Source organism: Pseudophryne corroboree, chromosome 2, assembly GCF_028390025.1.
Source record: "Pseudophryne corroboree isolate aPseCor3 chromosome 2, aPseCor3.hap2, whole genome shotgun sequence".
Classification (NCBI taxonomy): Eukaryota; Metazoa; Chordata; class Amphibia; order Anura; family Myobatrachidae; genus Pseudophryne; species Pseudophryne corroboree.
In genome coordinates, this window is record NC_086445.1 from 16669433 (window position 1) to 16689985 (window position 20553).

The following is a 20553-nucleotide window of genomic DNA, read 5'->3' on the forward strand; positions in this document are numbered from 1 at the left end:
CACGTCACAGATTATCTTACTGACGCTCTCTAGTTTATACGTTGTATCTGATTACACTGAGTATATTGATGATACAGTATATTTACCCCCTTGTGCACGTCACAGATTATCTTACTGACACTCTCTAGTTTATACGTTGTATCTGATTACACTGAGTATATTGATGATACAGTATATTTACCCCCTTGTGCACGTCACAGATTATTTTACTGACGCTCTCTAGTTTATACATGGTATCTGATTACACTGAGTATATTGATGATACAGTATATTTACCCCCTTGTGCACGTCACAGATTATTTTACTGACGCTCTCTAGTTTATATGTTGTATCTGATTACACTGAGTATATTGATGATACAGTATATTTACCCCCTTGTGCACGTCACAGATTATTTTACTGACGCTCTCTAGTTTATACATGGTATCTGATTACACTGAGTATATTGATGATACAGTATATTTACCCCCTTGTGCACGTCACAGATTATTTTACTGACGCTCTCTAGTTTATATGTTGTATCTGATTACACTGAGTATATTGATGATACAGTATATTTACCCCCTTGTGCACGTCACAGATTATTTTTACTGATGCTCTCTAGTTTATACGTTGTATCTGATTACACTGAGTATATTGATGATACAGTATATTTACCCCCTTGTGCACGTCACAGATTATTTTACTGACGCTCTCTAGTTTATACATGGTATCTGATTACACTGAGTATATTGATGATACAGTATATTTACCCCCTTGTGCACGTCACAGATTATTTTACTGACGCTCTCTAGTTTATATGTTGTATCTGATTACACTGAGTATATTGATGATACAGTATATTTACCCCCTTGTGCACGTCACAGATTATTTTTACTGATGCTCTCTAGTTTATACGTTGTATCTGATTACACTGAGTATATTGATGATACAGTATATTTACCCCCTTGTGCACGTCACAGATTATCTTACTGACACTCTCTAGTTTATACGTTGTATCTGATTACACTGAGTATATTGATGATACAGTAATATTTACCCCCTTGTGCACGTCACAGATTATTTTACTGACGCTCTCTAGTTTATACGTGGTATCTGATTACACTGAGTATATTGATGATACAGTATATTTACCCCCTTGTGCACGTCACAGATTATTTTACTGACGCTCTCTAGTTTATACGTTGTATCTGATTACACTGAGTATATTGATGATACAGTATATTTACCCCCTTGTGCACGTCACAGATTATTTTACTGACACTCTCTAGTTTATACGTTGTATCTGATTACACTGAGTATATTGATGATACAGTATATTTACCCCCTTGTGCACGTCACAGATTATTTTACTGACACTCTCTAGTTTATACGTTGTATCTGATTACACTGAGTATATTGATGATACAGTATATTTACCCCCTTGTGCACGTCACAGATTATCTTACTGACGCTCTCTAGTTTATACGTTGTATCTGATTACACTGAGTATATTGATGATACAGTAATATTTACCCCCTTGTGCACGTCACAGATTATTTTACTGACGCTCTCTAGTTTATACGTTGTATCTGATTACACTGAGTATATTGATGATACAGTATATTTACCCCCTTGTGCACGTCACAGATTATTTTACTGACGCTCTCTAGTTTATACGTTGTATCTGATTACACTGAGTATATTGATGATACAGTATATTTACCCCCTTGTGCATGTCACAGATTATCTTACTGACGCTCTCTAGTTTATACGTTGTATCTGATTACACTGAGTATATTGATGATACAGTAATATTTACCCCCTTGTGCACGTCACAGATTATTTTACTTAGCTCTCTAGTTTATATGTTGTATCTGATTACGCTGAGTATATTGATGATACAGTATATTTACCCCCTTGTGCATGTCACAGATTATCTTACTGACGCTCTCTAGTTTATACGTTGTATCTGATTACACTGAGTATATTGATGATACAGTATATTTACCCCCTTGTGCACGTCACAGATTATTTTACTGACGCTCTCTAGTTTATACGTTGTATCTGATTACACTGAGTATATTGATAATCCCGTAATACATGTCACTATCCGGTGTTGCCACAGTAATGAGAGTGAAATAAAGGCATCTAGTGACCATAGTTGGTATAAGATACATGAAACCAGAGCAGTCCTTTTCTCCGTGACTATGACGTATAATTATTTATTATTATTCAATAATAACAAAGATTTTGTATTGGCGCTTATCTCGGCAATAGAAAATCATTCATGTTATTTTTAGAATGATTTGTTTTTAGTAAAACATCGCCGGCGCAGCTGCGAGATACTTGACGCTGATCCGGCAGAGATCAGACGGATTTCTCAGACGCACATCTCAGATATACCGCACTTCCATCTACATGCCCACATTACGTCCCCCACCCAGCATAGCCTGCGTGTGAATGCCCCAACTACACACGTCAGCTGCAATTGTGCGATTGCCCGTAATTGCTCATGGTTGCAAATGTTCGGCTATGGGGCAGGCGCCGCGCTAAACTGACTTGGCCGCATCTGCCCCATAGTGTTACAAATAAATATAATATATTAGAGAATTTTGAAACAATCTCTTGCCATATATGAAAGATCAAATGTGTCTGGTGCAATAAGAATAAAGTAAATACACAGAATGTGAACCGCACTTAGGGGGTCATTCCGAGTTGATCGCTAGCTGCGTTTGTTCGCAGCGCAGCGCTCAGGCTACATATTGGCAGTTCTGCGCATGCATATGCGGCGCAATGCGCACGCGCGTCGTATGGGCACATCGAACGATGTAGTTTTGCACAGGGTCTAGCGAAGCATTTCAGTCGCATTGGTGGCCGCAGAGTGAGTGACATGAAGTGGGCGTTTCTGGCTGGCAACTGACCGTTTTCACGGAATGTTCCGAAAAATGCAGGCGTGCCAGAAAAAATGCAGGCGTGGCTGGGCGAACGCTGGGCGGGTGTGTGACGTCAAAACAGGAACTGAACAGTCTGAAGTGATCGCAAGCGCTGAGTAGGTGTGAAGCTACTCTGAAACTGCACAAAAAAACTTTGCTGCCGCTCTGCGATCCTTTCGTTCGCACTTCTGCTAAGCTAAAATACACTCCCAGTGGGAGGCGGCATAGCGTTTGCATGGCTGCTAAAAACTGCTAGCGAGCGAACAACTCGGAATGACCCCCTTAGTGCAGACTAGAGATGAGCGCCGGAAATTTTTCGGGTTTTGTGTTTTGGTTTTGGGTTCGGTTCCGCGGCCGTGTTTTGGGTTCGACCGCGTTTTGGCAAAACCTCACCGAATTTTTTTTGTCGGATTCGGGTGTGTTTTGGATTCGGGTGTTTTTTTCAAAAAACCCTAAAAAACAGCTTAAATCATAGAATTTGGGGGTCATTTTGATCCCAAAGTATTATTAACCTCAAAAACCATAATTTCCACTCATTTTCAGTCTATTCTGAATACCTCACACCTCACAATATTATTTTTAGTCCTAAAATTTGCACCGAGGTCGCTGTGTGAGTAAGATAAGCGACCCTAGTGGCCGACACAAACACCGGGCCCATCTAGGAGTGGCACTGCAGTGTCACGCAGGATGTCCCTTCCAAAAAACCCTCCCCAAACAGCACATGACGCAAAGAAAAATAAAAGAAAAAAGAGGTGCAAGATGGAATTGTCCTTGGGCCCTCCCACCCACCCTTATGTTGTATAAACAAAACAGGACATGCACACTTTAACCAACCCATCATTTCAGTGACAGGGTCTGCCACACGACTGTGACTGATATGACGGGTTGGTTTGGACCCCCCCCAAAAAAGAAGCAATTAATCTCTCCTTGCACAAACTGGCTCTACAGAGGCAAGATGTCCACCTCATCATCATCCTCCGATATATCACCGTGTACATCCCCCTCCTCACAGATTATCAATTCGTCCCCACTGGAATCCACCATCTCAGCTCCCTGTGTACTTTGTGGAGGCAATTGCTGCTGGTCAATGTCTCCGCGGAGGAATTGATTATAATTCATTTTAATGAACATCATCTTCTCCACATTTTCTGGATGTAACCTCGTACGCCGATTGCTGACAAGGTGAGCGGCGGCACTAAACACTCTTTCGGAGTACACACTTGTGGGAGGGCAACTTAGGTAGAATAAAGCCAGTTTGTGCAAGGGCCTCCAAATTGCCTCTTTTTCCTGCCAGTATAAGTACGGACTGTGTGACGTGCCTACTTGGATGCGGTCACTCATATAATCCTCCACCATTCTTTCAATAGGGAGAGAATCATATGCAGTGCCAGTAGACGACATGTCCGTATCCGTAATCGTTGTCAGGTCCTTCAGTCCGGACCAGATGTCAGCATCAGCAGTCGCTCCAGACTGCCCTGCATCACCGCCAGTGGGTGGGCTCGGAATTCTGAGCCTTTTCCTCGCACCCCCAGTTGCGGGAGAATGTGAAGGAGGAGATGTTGACAGGTCGCGTTCCGCTTGACTTGACAATTTTCTCACCAGCAGGTCTTTCAACCCCAGCAGACTTGTGTCTGCCGGAAAGAGAGATCCAAGGTAGGCTTTAAATCTAGGATCGAGCACGGTGGCCAAAATGTAGTGCTCTGATTTCAACAGATTGACCACCCGTGAATCCTTGTTAAGCGAATTAAGGGCTCCATCCACAAGTCCCACATGCCTAGCGGAATCGCTCCGTGTTAGCTCCTCCTTCAATGTCTCCAGCTTCTTCTGCAAAAGCCCGATGAGGGGAATGACCTGACTCAGGCTGGCAGTGTCTGAACTGACTTCACGTGTGGCAAGTTCAAAGGGCATCAGAACCTTGCACAACGTTGAAATCATTCTCCACTGCGCTTGAGACAGGTGCATTCCACCTCCTATATCGTGCTCAATTGTATAGGCTTGAATGGCCTTTTGCTGCTCCTCCAACCTCTGAAGCATATAGAGGGTTGAATTCCACCTCGTTACCACTTCTTGCTTCAGATGATGGCAGGGCAGGTTCAGTAGTTTTTGGTGGTGCTCCAGTCTTCTGTACGTGGTGCCTGTACGCCGAAAGTGTCCCGCAATTCTTCTGGCCACCGACAGCATCTCTTGCACGCCCCTGTCGTTTTTTAAAAAATTCTGCACCACCAAATTCAAGGTATGTGCAAAACATGGGACGTGCTGGAATTTGCCCATATTTAATGCACACACAATATTGCTGGCGTTGTCCGATGCCACAAATCCACAGGAGAGTCCAATTGGGGTAAGCCATTCCGCGATGATCTTCCTCAGTTGCCGTAAGAGGTTTTCAGCTGTGTGCGTATTCTGGAAACCGGTGATACAAAGCGTAGCCTGCCTAGGAAAGAGTTGGCGTTTGCGAGATGCTGCTACTGGTGCCGCCACTGCTGTTCTTGCGGCGGGAGTCCATACATCTACCCAGTGGGCTGTCACAGTCATATAGTCCTGACCCTGCCCTGCTCCACTTGTCCACATGTCCGTGGTTAAGTGGACATTGGGTACAACTGCATTTTTTAGGACACTGGTGAGTCTTTTTCTGACGTCCGTGTACATTCTCGGTATCGCCTGCCTAGAGAAGTGGAACCTAGATGGTATTTGGTAACGGGGGCACACTGCCTCAATAAATTGTCTAGTTCCCTGTGAACTAACGGCAGATACCGGACGCACGTCTTACACCAACATAGTTGTCAAGGCCTCAGTTATCCGCTTTGCAGCAGGATGACTGCTGTGATATTTCATCTTCCTCGCAAAGGACTGTTGAACAGTCAATTGCTTACTGGAAGTAGTACAAGTGGGCTTACGACTTCCCCTCTGGGATGACCATCGACACCCAGCAGCAACAACAGCAGCGCCAGCAGCAGTAGGCGTTACACGCAAGGATGCATCGGAGGAATCCCAGGCAGGAGAGGAATCATCAGAATTGCCAGTGACATGGCCTGCAGGACTATTGGCATTCATGGGGAAGGAGGAAATTGACACTGAGGGAGTTGGTGGGGTGGTTTGCGTGAGCTTGGTTACAAGAGGAAGGGATTTACTGGTCAGTGGACTGCTTCCGCTGTCGGCCAAAGTTTTTGAACTTGTCACTGACTTATTATGAATGCGCTGCAGGTGACGTATAAGGGAGGATGTTCCGAGGTGGTTAACGTCCTTACCCCTACTTATTACAGCTTGACAAAGGGAACACACGGCTTGACAAATGTTGTCCGCATTTCTGGTGAAATACTTCCACACCGAAGAGCTGATTTTTTTGGTATTTTCACCAGGCATGTCAACGGCCATATTCCTCCCACGGACAACAGGTGTCTCCCCGGGTGCCTGACTTAAACAAACCACCTCACCATCAGAATCCTCCTGGTCAATTTCCTCCCCAGCGCCAGCAACACCCATATCCTCCTCATCCTGGTGTACTTCAACACTGACATCTTCAATCTGACTATCAGGAACTGGACTGCGGGTGCTCCTTCCAGCACTTGCAGGGGGCGTGCAAATGGTGGAAGGCGCATGCTCTTCACGTCCAGTGTTGGGAAGGTCAGGCATCGCAACCGACACAATTGGACTCTCCTTGTGGATTTGGGATTTCGAAGAACGCACAGTTCTTTGCTGTGCTTTTTCCAGCTTGAGTCTTTTCATTTTTCTAGCGAGAGGCTGAGTGCTTCCATCCTCATGTGAAGCTGAACCACTAGCCATGAACATAGGCCAGGGCCTCAGCCGTTCCTTGCCACTCCGTGTGGTAAATGGCATATTGGCAAGTTTACGCTTCTCCTCCGACAATTTTATTTTAGGTTTTGGAGTCCTTTTTTTACTGATATTTGGTGTTTTGGATTTGACATGCTCTGTACTATGACATTGGGCATCGGCCTTGGCAGACGACGTTGCTGGCATTTCATCGTCTCGGCCATGACTAGTGGCAGCAGCTTCAGCACGAGGTGGAAGTGGATCTTGATCTTTCCCTAATTTTGGAACCTCAACATTTTTGTTCTCCATATTTTAATAGGCACAACTAAAAGGCACCTCAGGTAAACAATGGAGATGGATGGATACTAGTATACAATTATGGATGGACTGCCGAGTGCCGACACAGAGGTAGCTACAGCCGTGGACTACCGTACTGTAGTGTGTCTGCTGCTAATATAGACTGGTTGATAATGAGATGTAGTATGTATGTATAAAGAAGAAAGAAAAAAAACCACGGGTAGGTGGTATACAATTATGGACGGACTGCCGAGTGCCGACACAGAGGTAGCTACAGCCGTGGACTACCGTACTGTACTGTGTCTGCTGCTAATATAGACTGGATGATAATGAGATGTAGTATGTATAAAGAAGAAAAAAAAAACCACGGGTAGGTGGTATACAATTATGGATGGACTGCCGAGTGCCGACACAGAGGTAGCTACAGCCGTGGACTACCGTACTGTACTGTGTCTGCTGCTAATATAGACTGGTTGATAATGAGATGTAGTATGTATGTATAAAGAAGAAAGAAAAAAAAACCACGGGTAGGTGGTATACAATTATGGACGGACTGCCGAGTGCCGACACAGAGGTAGCTACAGCCGTGGACTACCGTACTGTACTGTGTCTGCTGCTAATATAGACTGGATGATAATGAGATGTAGTATGTATAAAGAAGAAAGAAAAAAAAACCACGGGTAGGTGGTATACAATTATGGATGGACTGCCGAGTGCCGACACAGAGGTAGCTACAGCCGTGGACTACCGTACTGTACTGTGTCTGCTGCTAACATAGACTGGATGATAATGAGATGTAGTATGTATAAAGAAGAAGAAAAAAAACCACGGGTAGGTGGTATACAATTATGGATGGACTGCCGAGTGCCGACACAGAGGTAGCTACAGCCGTGAACTACCGTACTGTACTGTGTCTGCTGCTAATATAGACTGGATGATAATGAGATGTAGTATGTATAAAGAAGAAAGAAAAAAAAACCACGGGTAGGTGGTATACAATTATGGACGGACTGCCGAGTGCCGACACAGAGGTAGCTACAGCCGTGGACTACCGTACTGTACTGTGTCTGCTGCTAATATAGACTGGTTGATAATGAGATGTAGTATGTATAAAGAAGAAAGAAAAAAAAACCACGGGTAGGTGGTATACAATTATGGATGGACTGCCGAGTGCCGACACAGAGGTAGCTACAGCCGTGGACTATCGTACTGTACTGTGTCTGCTGCTAATATAGACTGGATGATAATGAGATGTAGTATGTATAAAGAAGAAAAAAAAAACCACGGGTAGGTGGTATACAATTATGGATGGACTGCCGAGTGCCGACACAGAGGTAGCTACAGCCGTGGACTACCGTACTGTACTGTGTCTGCTGCTAATATAGACTGGTTGATAATGAGATGTAGTATGTATGTATAAAGAAGAAAGAAAAAAAAACCACGGGTAGGTGGTATACAATTATGGACGGACTGCCGAGTGCCGACACAGAGGTAGCTACAGCCGTGGACTACCGTACTGTACTGTGTCTGCTGCTAATATAGACTGGATGATAATGAGATGTAGTATGTATAAAGAAGAAAAAAAAAACCACGGGTAGGTGGTATACAATTATGGATGGACTGCCGAGTGCCGACACAGAGGTAGCTACAGCCGTGGACTACCGTACTGTACTGTGTCTGCTGCTAATATAGACTGGTTGATAATGAGATGTAGTATGTATGTATAAAGAAGAAAGAAAAAAAAAACCACGGGTAGGTGGTATACAATTATGGACGGACTGCCGAGTGCCGACACAGAGGTAGCTACAGCCGTGGACTACCGTACTGTACTGTGTCTGCTGCTAATATAGACTGGATGATAATGAGATGTAGTATGTATAAAGAAGAAAGAAAAAAAAACCACGGGTAGGTGGTATACAATTATGGATGGACTGCCGAGTGCCGACACAGAGGTAGCTACAGCCGTGGACTACCGTACTGTACTGTGTCTGCTGCTAATATAGACTGGATGATAATGAGATGTAGTATGTATAAAGAAGAAAAAAAAAACCACGGGTAGGTGGTATACAATTATGGATGGACTGCCGAGTGCCGACACAGAGGTAGCTACAGCCGTGGACTACCGTACTGTACTGTGTCTGCTGCTAATATAGACTGGATGATAATGAGATGTAGTATGTATAAAGAAGAAAGAAAAAAAAACCACGGGTAGGTGGTATACAATTATGGACGGACTGCCGAGTGCCGACACAGAGGTAGCTACAGCCGTGGACTACCGTACTGTACTGTGTCTGCTGCTAATATAGACTGGTTGATAATGAGATGTAGTATGTATAAAGAAGAAAGAAAAAAAAAACCACGGGTAGGTGGTATACAATTATGGATGGACTGCCGAGTGCCGACACAGAGGTAGCTACAGCCGTGGACTACCGTACTGTACTGTGTCTGCTGCTAATATAGACTGGATGATAATGAGATGTAGTATGTATAAAGAAGAAAAAAAAAAACACGGGTAGGTGGTATACAATTATGGATGGACTGCCGAGTGCCGACACAGAGGTAGCTACAGCCGTGGACTACCATACTGTACTGTGTCTGCTGCTAATATAGACTGGATGATAATGAGATGTAGTATGTATAAAGAAGAAAGAAAAAAAAAACCACGGGTAGGTGGTATACAATTATGGATGGACTGCCGAGTGCCGACACAGAGGTAGCTACAGCCGTGAACTACCGTACTGTGTCTGCTGCGACTGGATGATAAATAATGATATAAAAAATATATATATATCACTACTGCAGCCGGACAGGTATATATTATATAATGACGGACCTGCTGGACACTGTCTGTCAGCAGAATTAGTTTTTTATAGAATAAAAAAACACCACACAAGTCACACGACGAGTGTTTAACTTTTTCAGGCAATCACAATATAGTATACTATACTGGTGGTCAGTGTGGTCAGGTCACTGGTCAGTCACACTGGCAGTGGCACTCCTGCAGCAAAAGTGTGCACTGTTTAATTTTAATAATATGTACTCCTGGCTCCTGCTATAACCTATAACTGCTCCCCAGTCTCCCCCACAATTAAGCTGTGTGAGCACAGTCAGATATTATACATAGATGATGCAGCACACTGGGCTGAGCACAGATATGGTATGTGACTGAGTCACTGTGTATCGTTTTTTTCAGGCAGAGAACGGATTATATTAAATAAAACTGCACTGGTGGTCACTGGTCAGTGGTCAGTCACTAGTAAACTCTGCACTCTCTAGTACTCCTAAGCTCCAGTAAATCAAGTGTCTCTGTCTCAATCTCACTCTCTCTCTTCTAATCTAAATGGAGAGGACGCCAGCCACGTCCTCTCCCTATCAATCTCAATGCACGTGTGAAAATGGCGGCGACGAGCGGCTCCTTATATAGAATCCGAGTCTCGCGATAGAATCCGAGCCTCGCGAGAATCCGACAGCGTCATGATGACGTTCGGGCGCGCTCGGGTTAACCGAGCAAGGCGGGAAGATCCGAGTCGCTCGGATCCGTGTAAAAAAAGCTGAAGTTCGGGCGGGTTCGGATTCCGAGGAACCGAACCCGCTCATCTCTAGTGCAGACCTCCCAGCTTTTAGTCCTATGGACTCGGGACTGCCGCTGCAGGTGCGTGTTCCCAGAAAGTGGCATGGTACCGGTCTGGTGGGGGCATGGCCTCAGGCGAGAGGGGTGTGGCCTCACTGCCCAACTCTGTGAACACGCGCACACCATCTATTCAGAGACCACTTGCTACTTTGCAGAGCAGCGGTGATCAAAGGCTCACAAAACCTTCCCCCCACCTGCGGGACACTGTGGCCCGTGAGTGGGACAGCAAGACAGTGTCTGAATAACTGGACTGTCCTACTGGAATCGGGACAGTTTGGAGTATGGTGGGCAATCCCACGATCGGGATTGGCGGTATCCCAGCCGAAAATTGGCCATGATTCAATCTTGGAATTGGAGCTTCCCTAGTTGGGAGGAATGCTCGTTGTATTTGCTGAAGGACAGGTCCGCATTACTGCTACAATTGTATATTGTAAAGAACACCTACAAAGTTACAGTATTTCATATCTGGCAATTCTTTTAATCATTTAAGGAGCATCTAAGTGAGAGGTATAGAGGGCAGTGTCATAGCCCCCCACCACTATACAATGCTGCAATTCCAAGCTCTGTACTGCAGGGGGCAGCATCACAGGGACTTGATTTATCGCAGATTGTGTAATCAAGCCTCAAGGCCGCCCATTACACTGGGGAAGTGAGTGGGGTTTGGGAGGCCGGTCTTCCCTAGTCAGGGAGAGCAACCAGAAATTCTGGAGGCTCTTGGACATTACAGGAAACTAGGCAACAGTTACTTATATAGCACCGGCATATTCTGTTGCGCTTTGCAATTGGGAATAAGACAGCAGGGGCCATATCTGGAGTTGTGGAAGCGTGCCACCGCCCTGGAACATAACCCCGTGGACAGTAGAACTACTGCACTCTGCAGCCTGTGGACACTCTGGAAGGTGCTCAGATTTGCAGATGCAATGGCCTCGCCCCCTAGATGTGATGTCATGGGTACCGCGCTGCAAAACAGTAATAAAGAAGACTGGGTAATAACAGACAGACATAGAGGTTAGAGGGCCCTGCTCGCAGACTTACACTTTATATGGATACTGTATAGGAGTATGGTAGTCATGGCGTGCTAGATATTGTGTATTGGCCCTATCAGATTGCAGAGGATCTAGTCACACAGGCTGTTGGCCCGCAGTCATATTTACTAGAGATGTATATAGACCTTCTTGTTTTGGTTTTGATTCTAAAAGTATATCGGATTTTGATTTTAGTAATATCACTCTCAATTGTTTTGGTTTTACATTTCTTAAAAAAAATTGATAGAACAGATAAATTCAGGAAATTTGGGGATGTTTTGTTCCTAGAGTATTATTATCATCATCAATAGCATTAATTTCCAGTCATTTCCAGTCCATCTTGCCCACCTCACAGCTCATAATATTGTTTTCACCAATATTGGCCATATTTGGCAGGCTAAACAAAGCGACAGACACAGACATACGGTAGTTTAAAAGAATATAGCACATCTATTAAACATTGCGTCACTGCAATGTCTGACAGAATGGCAGTTTAATAAGTGTATGACCCTATAGAATGTTTTCATTAATCAAGAACTAGTAGCTTAAAAGTAATAACCTAGTAGAAAATATGATGTATTACCAACACGCTACTTCAACCAGCAAATCACAGGCCTCAGGCCAGGACAGGTGAGTGCTGCCCGAGTAACATCTAGTAGAAAACCAGATCACCATCTAACTTACTCCACACAGCAAATCACAGGCAGGAGGCAAGTACGGTGATCGGTGCTGGAGAATTTAGTGGATGGTAAAGCATTGATTACTATAAGGAAAAGTATGGAAAAATGGAACGAACTGTTAAACACCAAGGCCCTCATTCCGAGTTGTTCGCTCGTTATTTTTTTTCCGCATCGGAGCAATTAGTCGCTAATGCGCATGCGCAATGTTCGCAGTGCTTCTGCGCCAAGTAAATTCGCTAATAAGTTAGGTATTTTACTCACGGCTTTATGAAGAAATCTCTTCGTTCTGGTGATCGGAGTGTGATTGACAGGAAGTGGGTGTTTCTGGGCGGAAACTGGCCGTTTTATGGGTGTGTGCGAAAAAACGCAGCTGTTTCTGGGAAAAACGCGGGAGTGGCTGGAGAAACGGGGGAGTGTCTGGGCGAACGCTAGGTGTGTTTGTGACGTTAAACCAGGAACAAAACTGACTGAACTGATTGCAGTGGCAGAGTAAGTCTCGAGCTACTCAGAAACTGCAAAGAAGTTTCTTTTCGCAATTCTGCGATTCTTACGTTCGCAATTCTACTAAGCTAAGATTCACTCCCAGTAGGCGGCGGCTTAGCGTGTGCAAAGCTGCTAAAAGCAGCTAGCGAGCGAACAACTCGGAATGAGGGCCTAAACTTCCAAATCTGAGTTTTCAAATGCAAACTTCAACCAGCAAATCACAGGCCTCAGGCCAATCTATCTATCTATCTATCTATCTATCTATCTATCTATCTATCTATCTATCTATCTATCTATCTATCTATCTATCTATCAATACACATTATATACACCTAATTTATAAAAACAAAGGCAAGACGACCTCTGGTGTAATAGTTTCAAAACTTGTGCAAATTAAACATGAAGACAAACTTGTTTGCCACTCTCATTGTAGAGTGATGACATTTCCCTATACCCCATGGGGGGAGGAACAATGGAAGCAAGCACAACAAACATATAGGCGTAAATGTAGGGTGTGAGAAGTCAAAGGTGCGGCAATCATTATCATTATCAATTCAGTATCATCTGAAAAGTTTATGTCTGATGAGCTTGTTGTTGTTTTACACTTGCTATGACGGTACAGTTTGCACAGTTATAGACAGAATCTATTTTTTTGAAAGTATTACACCAGAGGGGGACTATCTACAGTATTGTTTCATAGATAAACTGCAATTGGTGTGTTGAGAAGATAGAAGTCAGCCTATGACTTGGACAAGCCTTGGACTGTTGACGCTGCTTGTAAGTACCTAGTGCTTTCCAATATGTGACGGAGCAGAGATTTTAGCCTAATAAGACCATACAAACCATGGACCAGGAACTCTCCTATGGCTCCATTTGCCGTTATTGTAGACGGAGGTCTCATGAATTAGTCTTGGTGTCCAGGAACGTTTGCTGTTACATTTTATACATATTACGCTCTGTCTTCCATGTTGGAGAACATTATACATTTCCTCTTCTTCTTTCCAGTGCTGACGACCAGTTTACTGGCTCCATGGAGACCAATGTTGTGATAAGATATGATGGGCAGATCATGTGGGACTCTCCGGCCATTACCAAAAGCTCCTGCAAAGTAGACGTCTCTTTCTTCCCATTTGATGCTCAGCAATGTCGCTTGACCTTTGGTTCATGGACGTATAATGGCAATCAAATTGACATCCTAAACCACCTAGACACAGGTGATCTGACAGATTTTGTTGAGAACGTGGAATGGGAGGTGCTGGGAATGCCAGCCAAGAAGAACGTTATAACCTACGGGTGCTGCTCTGAACCTTACCCTGATGTTACCTACACATTAATGCTGAAGAGGAGGGCCTCCTTCTACATCTTCAACCTTCTCCTTCCCTGTGTGATGATCTCATTCCTGGCCCCTCTAGGATTCTACCTCCCAGCAGACTCTGGAGAGAAGGTGTCTCTGGGTGTAACTGTTCTGTTGGCTCTCACCGTGTTTCAGCTGCTTGTGGCAGAGAGCATGCCACCCTCAGAAAATGTGCCACTTATCGGTGAGTAAAAAATAACACCCCTGTAGCTAGACCAATAGATATAGTAAGAATTCGCAAAGAGTTATCAAGGGGTAAATATGCAGTAGAGACTAATACCAGGGCATCACCAGCCATAGTGGTGGAAACTGACATCCTCAACCACCTAGGGGTGGCCTTCAAATGTATAAAGTACATATCCTTAAATATAACTGCAGCCATTTGTAAACACTAGCATTAACAATTCAATACAACACCTCCCAACATTACATCACACCTCCCTACATTACATCTCATCTCCTAACATTACATCACACCTCCCTACATTACATCACATCTCCTAACATTACATCACACCTCCCTACATTACATCACACCTCCCAACATTACATCACACCTCCCTACATTACATCACACCTCCTCCCTACATTACATCACACCTCTCACAGGTGTGATGTAATGTTGGATGGTGTGATGTAATGTTGGGAGATGTGATGCAATGTTGGAAGATGTGATGTAATGTTCGAAGGTGTGATGTAATGTTGGACGGTGTGATGTAATGTTGGGAGGTGTGATGTAATGTTGGGAGATGTGATGTCATGTTGGAAGGTGTGATGTAATGTTGGGATGTGTGATGTAATGTAGGGAGATGTGATGCAATGTTGGGAGGTGTGATGCAATGTTGGGAGATGTGATGTAATGTTGGAAGGTCTGATGCAATGTTGGGAGGTGTGATGTAATGTTGGGAGGTGTGATGTAATGTTGGAAGGTGTGATGTAATGTTGGGAGATGTGATGTAATGTTGGGAGATGTGATGTAATGTTGGGAGGAGTGATGTAATGTTGGATGGTGTGATGTAATGTTGGGAGGTGTGATGCAATGTTGGGAGGTTTGATGTAATGTTGGGAGGGGTGATGTAATGTTGGAAGGTGTGATGTCATGTTGGGAGGTGTGATGTAATGTTGGGAGGTGTGATGCAATGTTGGGAGGTTTGATGTAATGTTGGGAGGTGTGATGTAATGTTGGAAGGTGTGATGTAATGTTGGGAGGTGTGATGTAATGTTGGGAGGTGTGATGTAATGTTGGGAGATGTGATGTAATGTTGGAAGGTGTGATGTAATGTTGGGAGGTGTGATGTAATGTTGGGAGATGTGATGTAATGTTGGACGGTGTGATGTAATGTTGGGAGATGTGATGTAATGTTGGGAGGTGTGATGTAATGTTGGAAGGTGTGATGTAATGTTGGGAGGTGTGATGTAATGTTGGGAGATGTGATGTAATGTTGGGAGGTGTGATGTAATGTTGGAAGGTGTGATGTAATGTTGGGAAGTGTGATGTAATGTTGGGACTCGAGGTGTGATGTAATGTTGGGAGATGTGATGTAATGTTGAAAGGTGTGATGTAATGTTGGGAGGTGTGATGTAATGTTGGGAGATGTGATGTAATGTTGGGAGGTGTGATGTAATGTTGGGAGGTGTGATGTAATGTTGGGAGGTGTGATGTAATGTTGGGAGATGTGATGTAATGTTGGGGGGGTGATATAATGTTGGGAGGTGTGATGTAATGTTGGGAGGTGTTGTGCTACAGGGCATGGCTGTGGTATATAGGAATAATACTACTGTGAAATATTGTAGGATGAGATATGCGGACTGGTCCATTTTTAGTGAAGGGAAGGGGGTGTAGCATGATATGAAGCAGTGATGTATGGTGGCCGGCTTTGGTTACCCAGGGGAGGTAAGAGATAACGTGAGTCATGATTTCCCTTCACAGAGTGTGACATGAGGCTTTTGGCCACACAGTAATCTTCTACATTCCCAACAGCCCGGTACAAAGCTTCATATGTCATTTATTTCTAAATGTCAGTTTTAAGCAAAACAAGACAACTGTTCTAATTTCATCTTAAAATCTATATATTTTCTGTTCCTTTGTTGTAGGAAAGTATTACATTGCCACCATGACCATGATCACAGCCTCAACAGCATTAACCATCTTCATCATGAATATTCATCACTGCGGCCCAGAGGCAAAACCGGTCCCCAAGTGGGCAAAGAAGTTTATCTTGCAGTATATGTCCAGGATATTCTTTGTCTATGAGGTGGGCGAGAGCTGTAAGAGGCCCAAACCTGAGCCAGAGAAACCACCCAAAGTACAAGTCGGGAATGGACAAGCCAAACGGGAGGAACCCGAAGCCATAATTAAGAACTGTGCCGGCAGTGGCCCAACGGGTAAAGTGATAAGAGAAGACTCAGACTTTGGGCATGAAGATGTTTCAAGCAATGGCCATGGTGCCTGGAAGGAGACTGGGGCATATGACAATGGTGATCAGTGTGGGGGTGGGAAGGGAAGCGGGTACGCCGAGTGCCCCAAGGACCATTGTCTGTGCCACAATGAGCGCCTGCTTAAGAACATTGAATACATGGCCAACTGCTTCAGGGAACAGAAGGCGGCACAGAAACGGACTGGAGAGTGGAAGAAGGTGGCCAAGGTGATGGACCGCTTCTTCATGTGGGTGTTCTTCATCATGGTGTTCTTCATGAGCGTGCTCATTATGGGCAAAGCAATCTAACAGGCATTGTCCTAGGACAAGCCACGTGTTCCCAGGCATGGTGCATGGTGGAGATACCAGCTCCATCGTCTGCTGCCAGGTTGTCTAACTCTATTCTGGAAGATTCACAACAGTTCCACAAGGTCGCCCAAAGCATATTAACCGTAACCATCCGTTGCACACAAGTACTCTGCCATTCTGACCATCTCCTGAGGCGTCCGCTTGTTGCAGATCATCATGTGACAAGATTGTTTCATTGTTCGGACAACAATAAATATCCTGCCGTAGCCCCAACAACTCCCAAATGCTGGAGAATGTGCCGGTTGTGTGTGTATATGAGTATTCCACCATTGCCCAACTATCACTCATCAGTCCTGGGGCGGGGATATCTATGGAAGACAAAACGTCTCTACAGCCACCACGTGCAAGAGCCTCCAGCAAACCTAATACACCTGGGACACAAGTGTCTAGGGCTTATGTGCGACCTGAGGGCAATTTATTTAGGAGCAGGTGAAGTCAGTATTTGCCATTAATATGTATGAAAGGCTGTATATTACCCAGCTAAATCAGATGTGCGAAATAACGGCAGTATAAGTATATGGGCCTGACGCGGTTTGACGCAGTTGGGTCCGACGCTAACTCAAATTTTCTATTTTTTAAATACTGGGACGCCCATTTGCAGCTGTTAATCCATCACAGTGCGCCGAAACTCGCATCAGCCCTATGGGGGGCACAGTTTCTCCGCCCGAACATGGCGTCCTGTGTGAGCGGCTGTGCGTCGTTAGATGCAGCCGCTGTCAGCGACACACCTACGACATGCCCGCTCTAACCCGTAACACTTTTTATGCAAAGCGATAGATAAACAACGCAGCCGGCGGGTGTCTCTCTATGAAATCCAGCAGCTGTGGCTTTAGCATAAAAACTATTGCCGCAGCAGTAGTAAATGACGCCGTCATGGCGGCATTAGCGTCTGCAGCTGAATCTGGCTCTGTTTCACCATCTGGAGCAGGTTACACTATTAGGAGAGAGGAGATTCCCTGGCAGAGCCGGCAGACAGTGACTGACAGGTTTTCAGACTACTACGTGGATTGGTAAATTCATATATAGGGGCAGGGCCAGTGATGTCACAGCAGCTCAAATGACTGCAGACTCAGCCTGTTGACCTGCTTAAATACCAACTAGGGCCTACTGAATTTGTAAAGGTCATAGCTGTCTTTAACTTAAAGGGGAAGGTACATTAATATATTGATTTGTAACAGAGCCGCTGTGAATTATCAGAGTAGCACAGTATTTATCCTTCTTGGTTACTATTGTAAATGTGGCTTTAGTGGCCCAGTATATAACTAAATGAAACATTATGTACATATATTTAACCAGCAGAGGGTAAAACTTGGAGCTCCGTATGTAGAGGTATAGAATATTTATATTAAAAACCAACGTTTGTAGTCATCTGCAGTATTTGTGAGATGCTGTATTAATGCCAAACGCTCCCCATGAGTGTACAGTATAGGAGGCTAGCATAGCAGCAATGTATGTGTTACAATGAATGCAATGCCCCATACACGTGTAATGTAGCGGGGGATGAGGGGGGATGGCGCTCGTGTTATGTAAATGCTGGTAATGGGATTAAACATCTGCTACGTGTAACAATGGACTCCGGCTCCTTCCTTCAGTCACACTCGGAATGTATTTATTGCATTACATTTTTCAACATTGTATTGTACTGACTATTAGTTCTGTATTTCTATATAGGCTGATTATTTATCAATGTGGTATATACAATGAGAGAAGTCACAACATGGGGAATGGGTAGGGAACGGGTCAGACATGTGTGTCCCCATACTGTACATCTATCCATTTTGTGCAAGTTGCCTGGTGTGACTTAGGGGGTGATGTATGAAGCAGTGGGAAGCAGTGCCTAAAGTGGTCCTAGAGAGGGGGTGGAACTCAGCCCCCCTCCCCCCGGTGCCCATGTAATAAAGGTATTGCGTGCACCCCAAAAAGGGGCATGGTCTCAAAAAGGGGCGTGGTCACATAATAGTAATAATGCCCACAGCGGTAGCGCCCCTTATATAATGCCCACAGTGGTAGTGCCCCTTATATAGAGCCAATAGTAGTGGTGCCCCTTATGCAACACCCGCAATAGTAGTGCCCCTTATGTCCCCAGGAGTGATGCCCCTTATGAAGTGCCCCCTTTTAAATGCCCTCATTAGTAGTGCCTCCCATTAGTAATGCCCTTAATGGTAATACCTCTGTAGTTATGCCACCAGTAGTTTACCCCCCCCTTTAGTTTAGCCTCCCAGTGGTAATGGCCCCATGTAGTTTAGCCCTCATGTAGTTTGCCCCATGTAGTTTAGCTCCCAGTGGTGATGCCCCCTGTAGTTTATCCCCTGCAGTTATGCCCCCCGTAATTTAGCCCCCTAGTAGTAATGCCCCCAGTAGTTTAGCCCCCATGTAGTTTGCCCCATTAGTAATGCCCCCAGTAGATTAGCCCCCAAGTAGTAATGCCACCAGTAGTTTAGCCCCTGTAGTTATGCCCCTAGTAGTTTAGCCCCCATGTTGTTTGTCCCCAGTAGTTAGCCCCCGTTAGTAATGCCCCCAGTAGTTTAGACCCAAGTAGTAATGCCCCCAGTAGTTTAGCCCTTGTAGTTATGCCCCTAGTAGTTTAGCCCCCATGTTGTTTGTCCCCAGTAGTTAGCCCCCGTTAGTAATGCCCCCAGTAGTTTAGACCCAAGTAGTAATGCCCCCAGTAGTTTAGCCCCTGTAGTTATGCCCCTAGTAGTTTAGCCCCCTTGTAGTTGAGCCCCCTGTAGTAATGCCCCCAGTAGTAATGCCCCCTGTAGTTTAGACCCTGCAGTTATGCCCCCAGTAGTTTAGCCCCCCCAGTAGTAATGCCCCCAGTAGTTTAGCCCCCATGTAGTTTGCCCCCGTTAGTAATGCCCCCAGTAGTTTAGCCCCCAATTAGTAATGCCTCCAGTAGTTTAGCCCCTGTAGTTATGCCCCCAGTAATAATGCCCCCATTAGTTTAGCCCCCATGTTGTTTGCACCCAGTAGTTAGCCCCCATTAGTAATGCCCCCAGTAGTTTAGCCCCCATGTAGTTTGCCCCGTTAGTAATGCCCCCAGTAGTTTAGCCCCCAAGTAGTAATGCCCCCAGTAGTTTGGTCGCTGTAGTTATTCCCCTAGTAGTTTAGCCCCCAGTAGTTATTTCCCCAGTAGTAATGCCCCCGTTAGTAATAGCCCTTGTAGTTTAGCCCCCAGTAGTTTAGCCCTCAGTAGTTTAGCCCCTGTAGTTTAGCCCCCAGTAGTTTAGCCCCCAGTAGTTTAGCCCCTGTAGTTTAGCCCCCAGTAGTTTAGCCCCCTTGTAGTTTGTCCCCTTGTAGTTTAGCCCCCCTGTAGTATAGCCTCCAAGTAGTAATGACCCTAGGAGTAATGCCCCCAGTAGTTTAGACCCTGTAGTTATGCCCTCAGTAGTTTGCCCCCTTGTAGTTTGCCCCCAAGTAGTAATGCCCCCAGTAGTAATGCCCCCCAGTAGTCAGCCCCCTTGTAGTTTGCCCCCAGTAGCTGGCCCCCTTATAGTTTGCTCCTTATAGTTTGCCCCCAGTAGTTAGCCCCCTTGTAGTAATGCCACAGTAGCTTGCACCCAGTAGTTTGCCCCTTGTAGTTTAGCCCCTGAAGTTATGCCCACAGTAGTAAT

At 45.0% G+C, this 20553-nt stretch overlaps 1 protein-coding gene across 2 annotated transcripts in view; it reads left to right on the plus strand.

Moving 5' to 3' along the window:
- CHRNA10 (cholinergic receptor nicotinic alpha 10 subunit) overlaps positions 1 to 18508 on the plus strand; it is a 121617-nt gene extending 103109 nt beyond the window's left edge. For both annotated transcript variants that reach the window (XM_063950858.1, XM_063950859.1), the window contains 2 exons: positions 13805 to 14337; positions 16248 to 18508. In XM_063950858.1, the coding sequence (XP_063806928.1) occupies positions 13805 to 14337; positions 16248 to 16879 (1165 nt within the window). In that variant the 3' untranslated portion in view covers positions 16880 to 18508. The remainder of the gene's footprint in view (positions 1 to 13804; positions 14338 to 16247) is intronic.
- The last annotated feature ends 2045 nt before the right edge of the window (positions 18509 to 20553 follow it).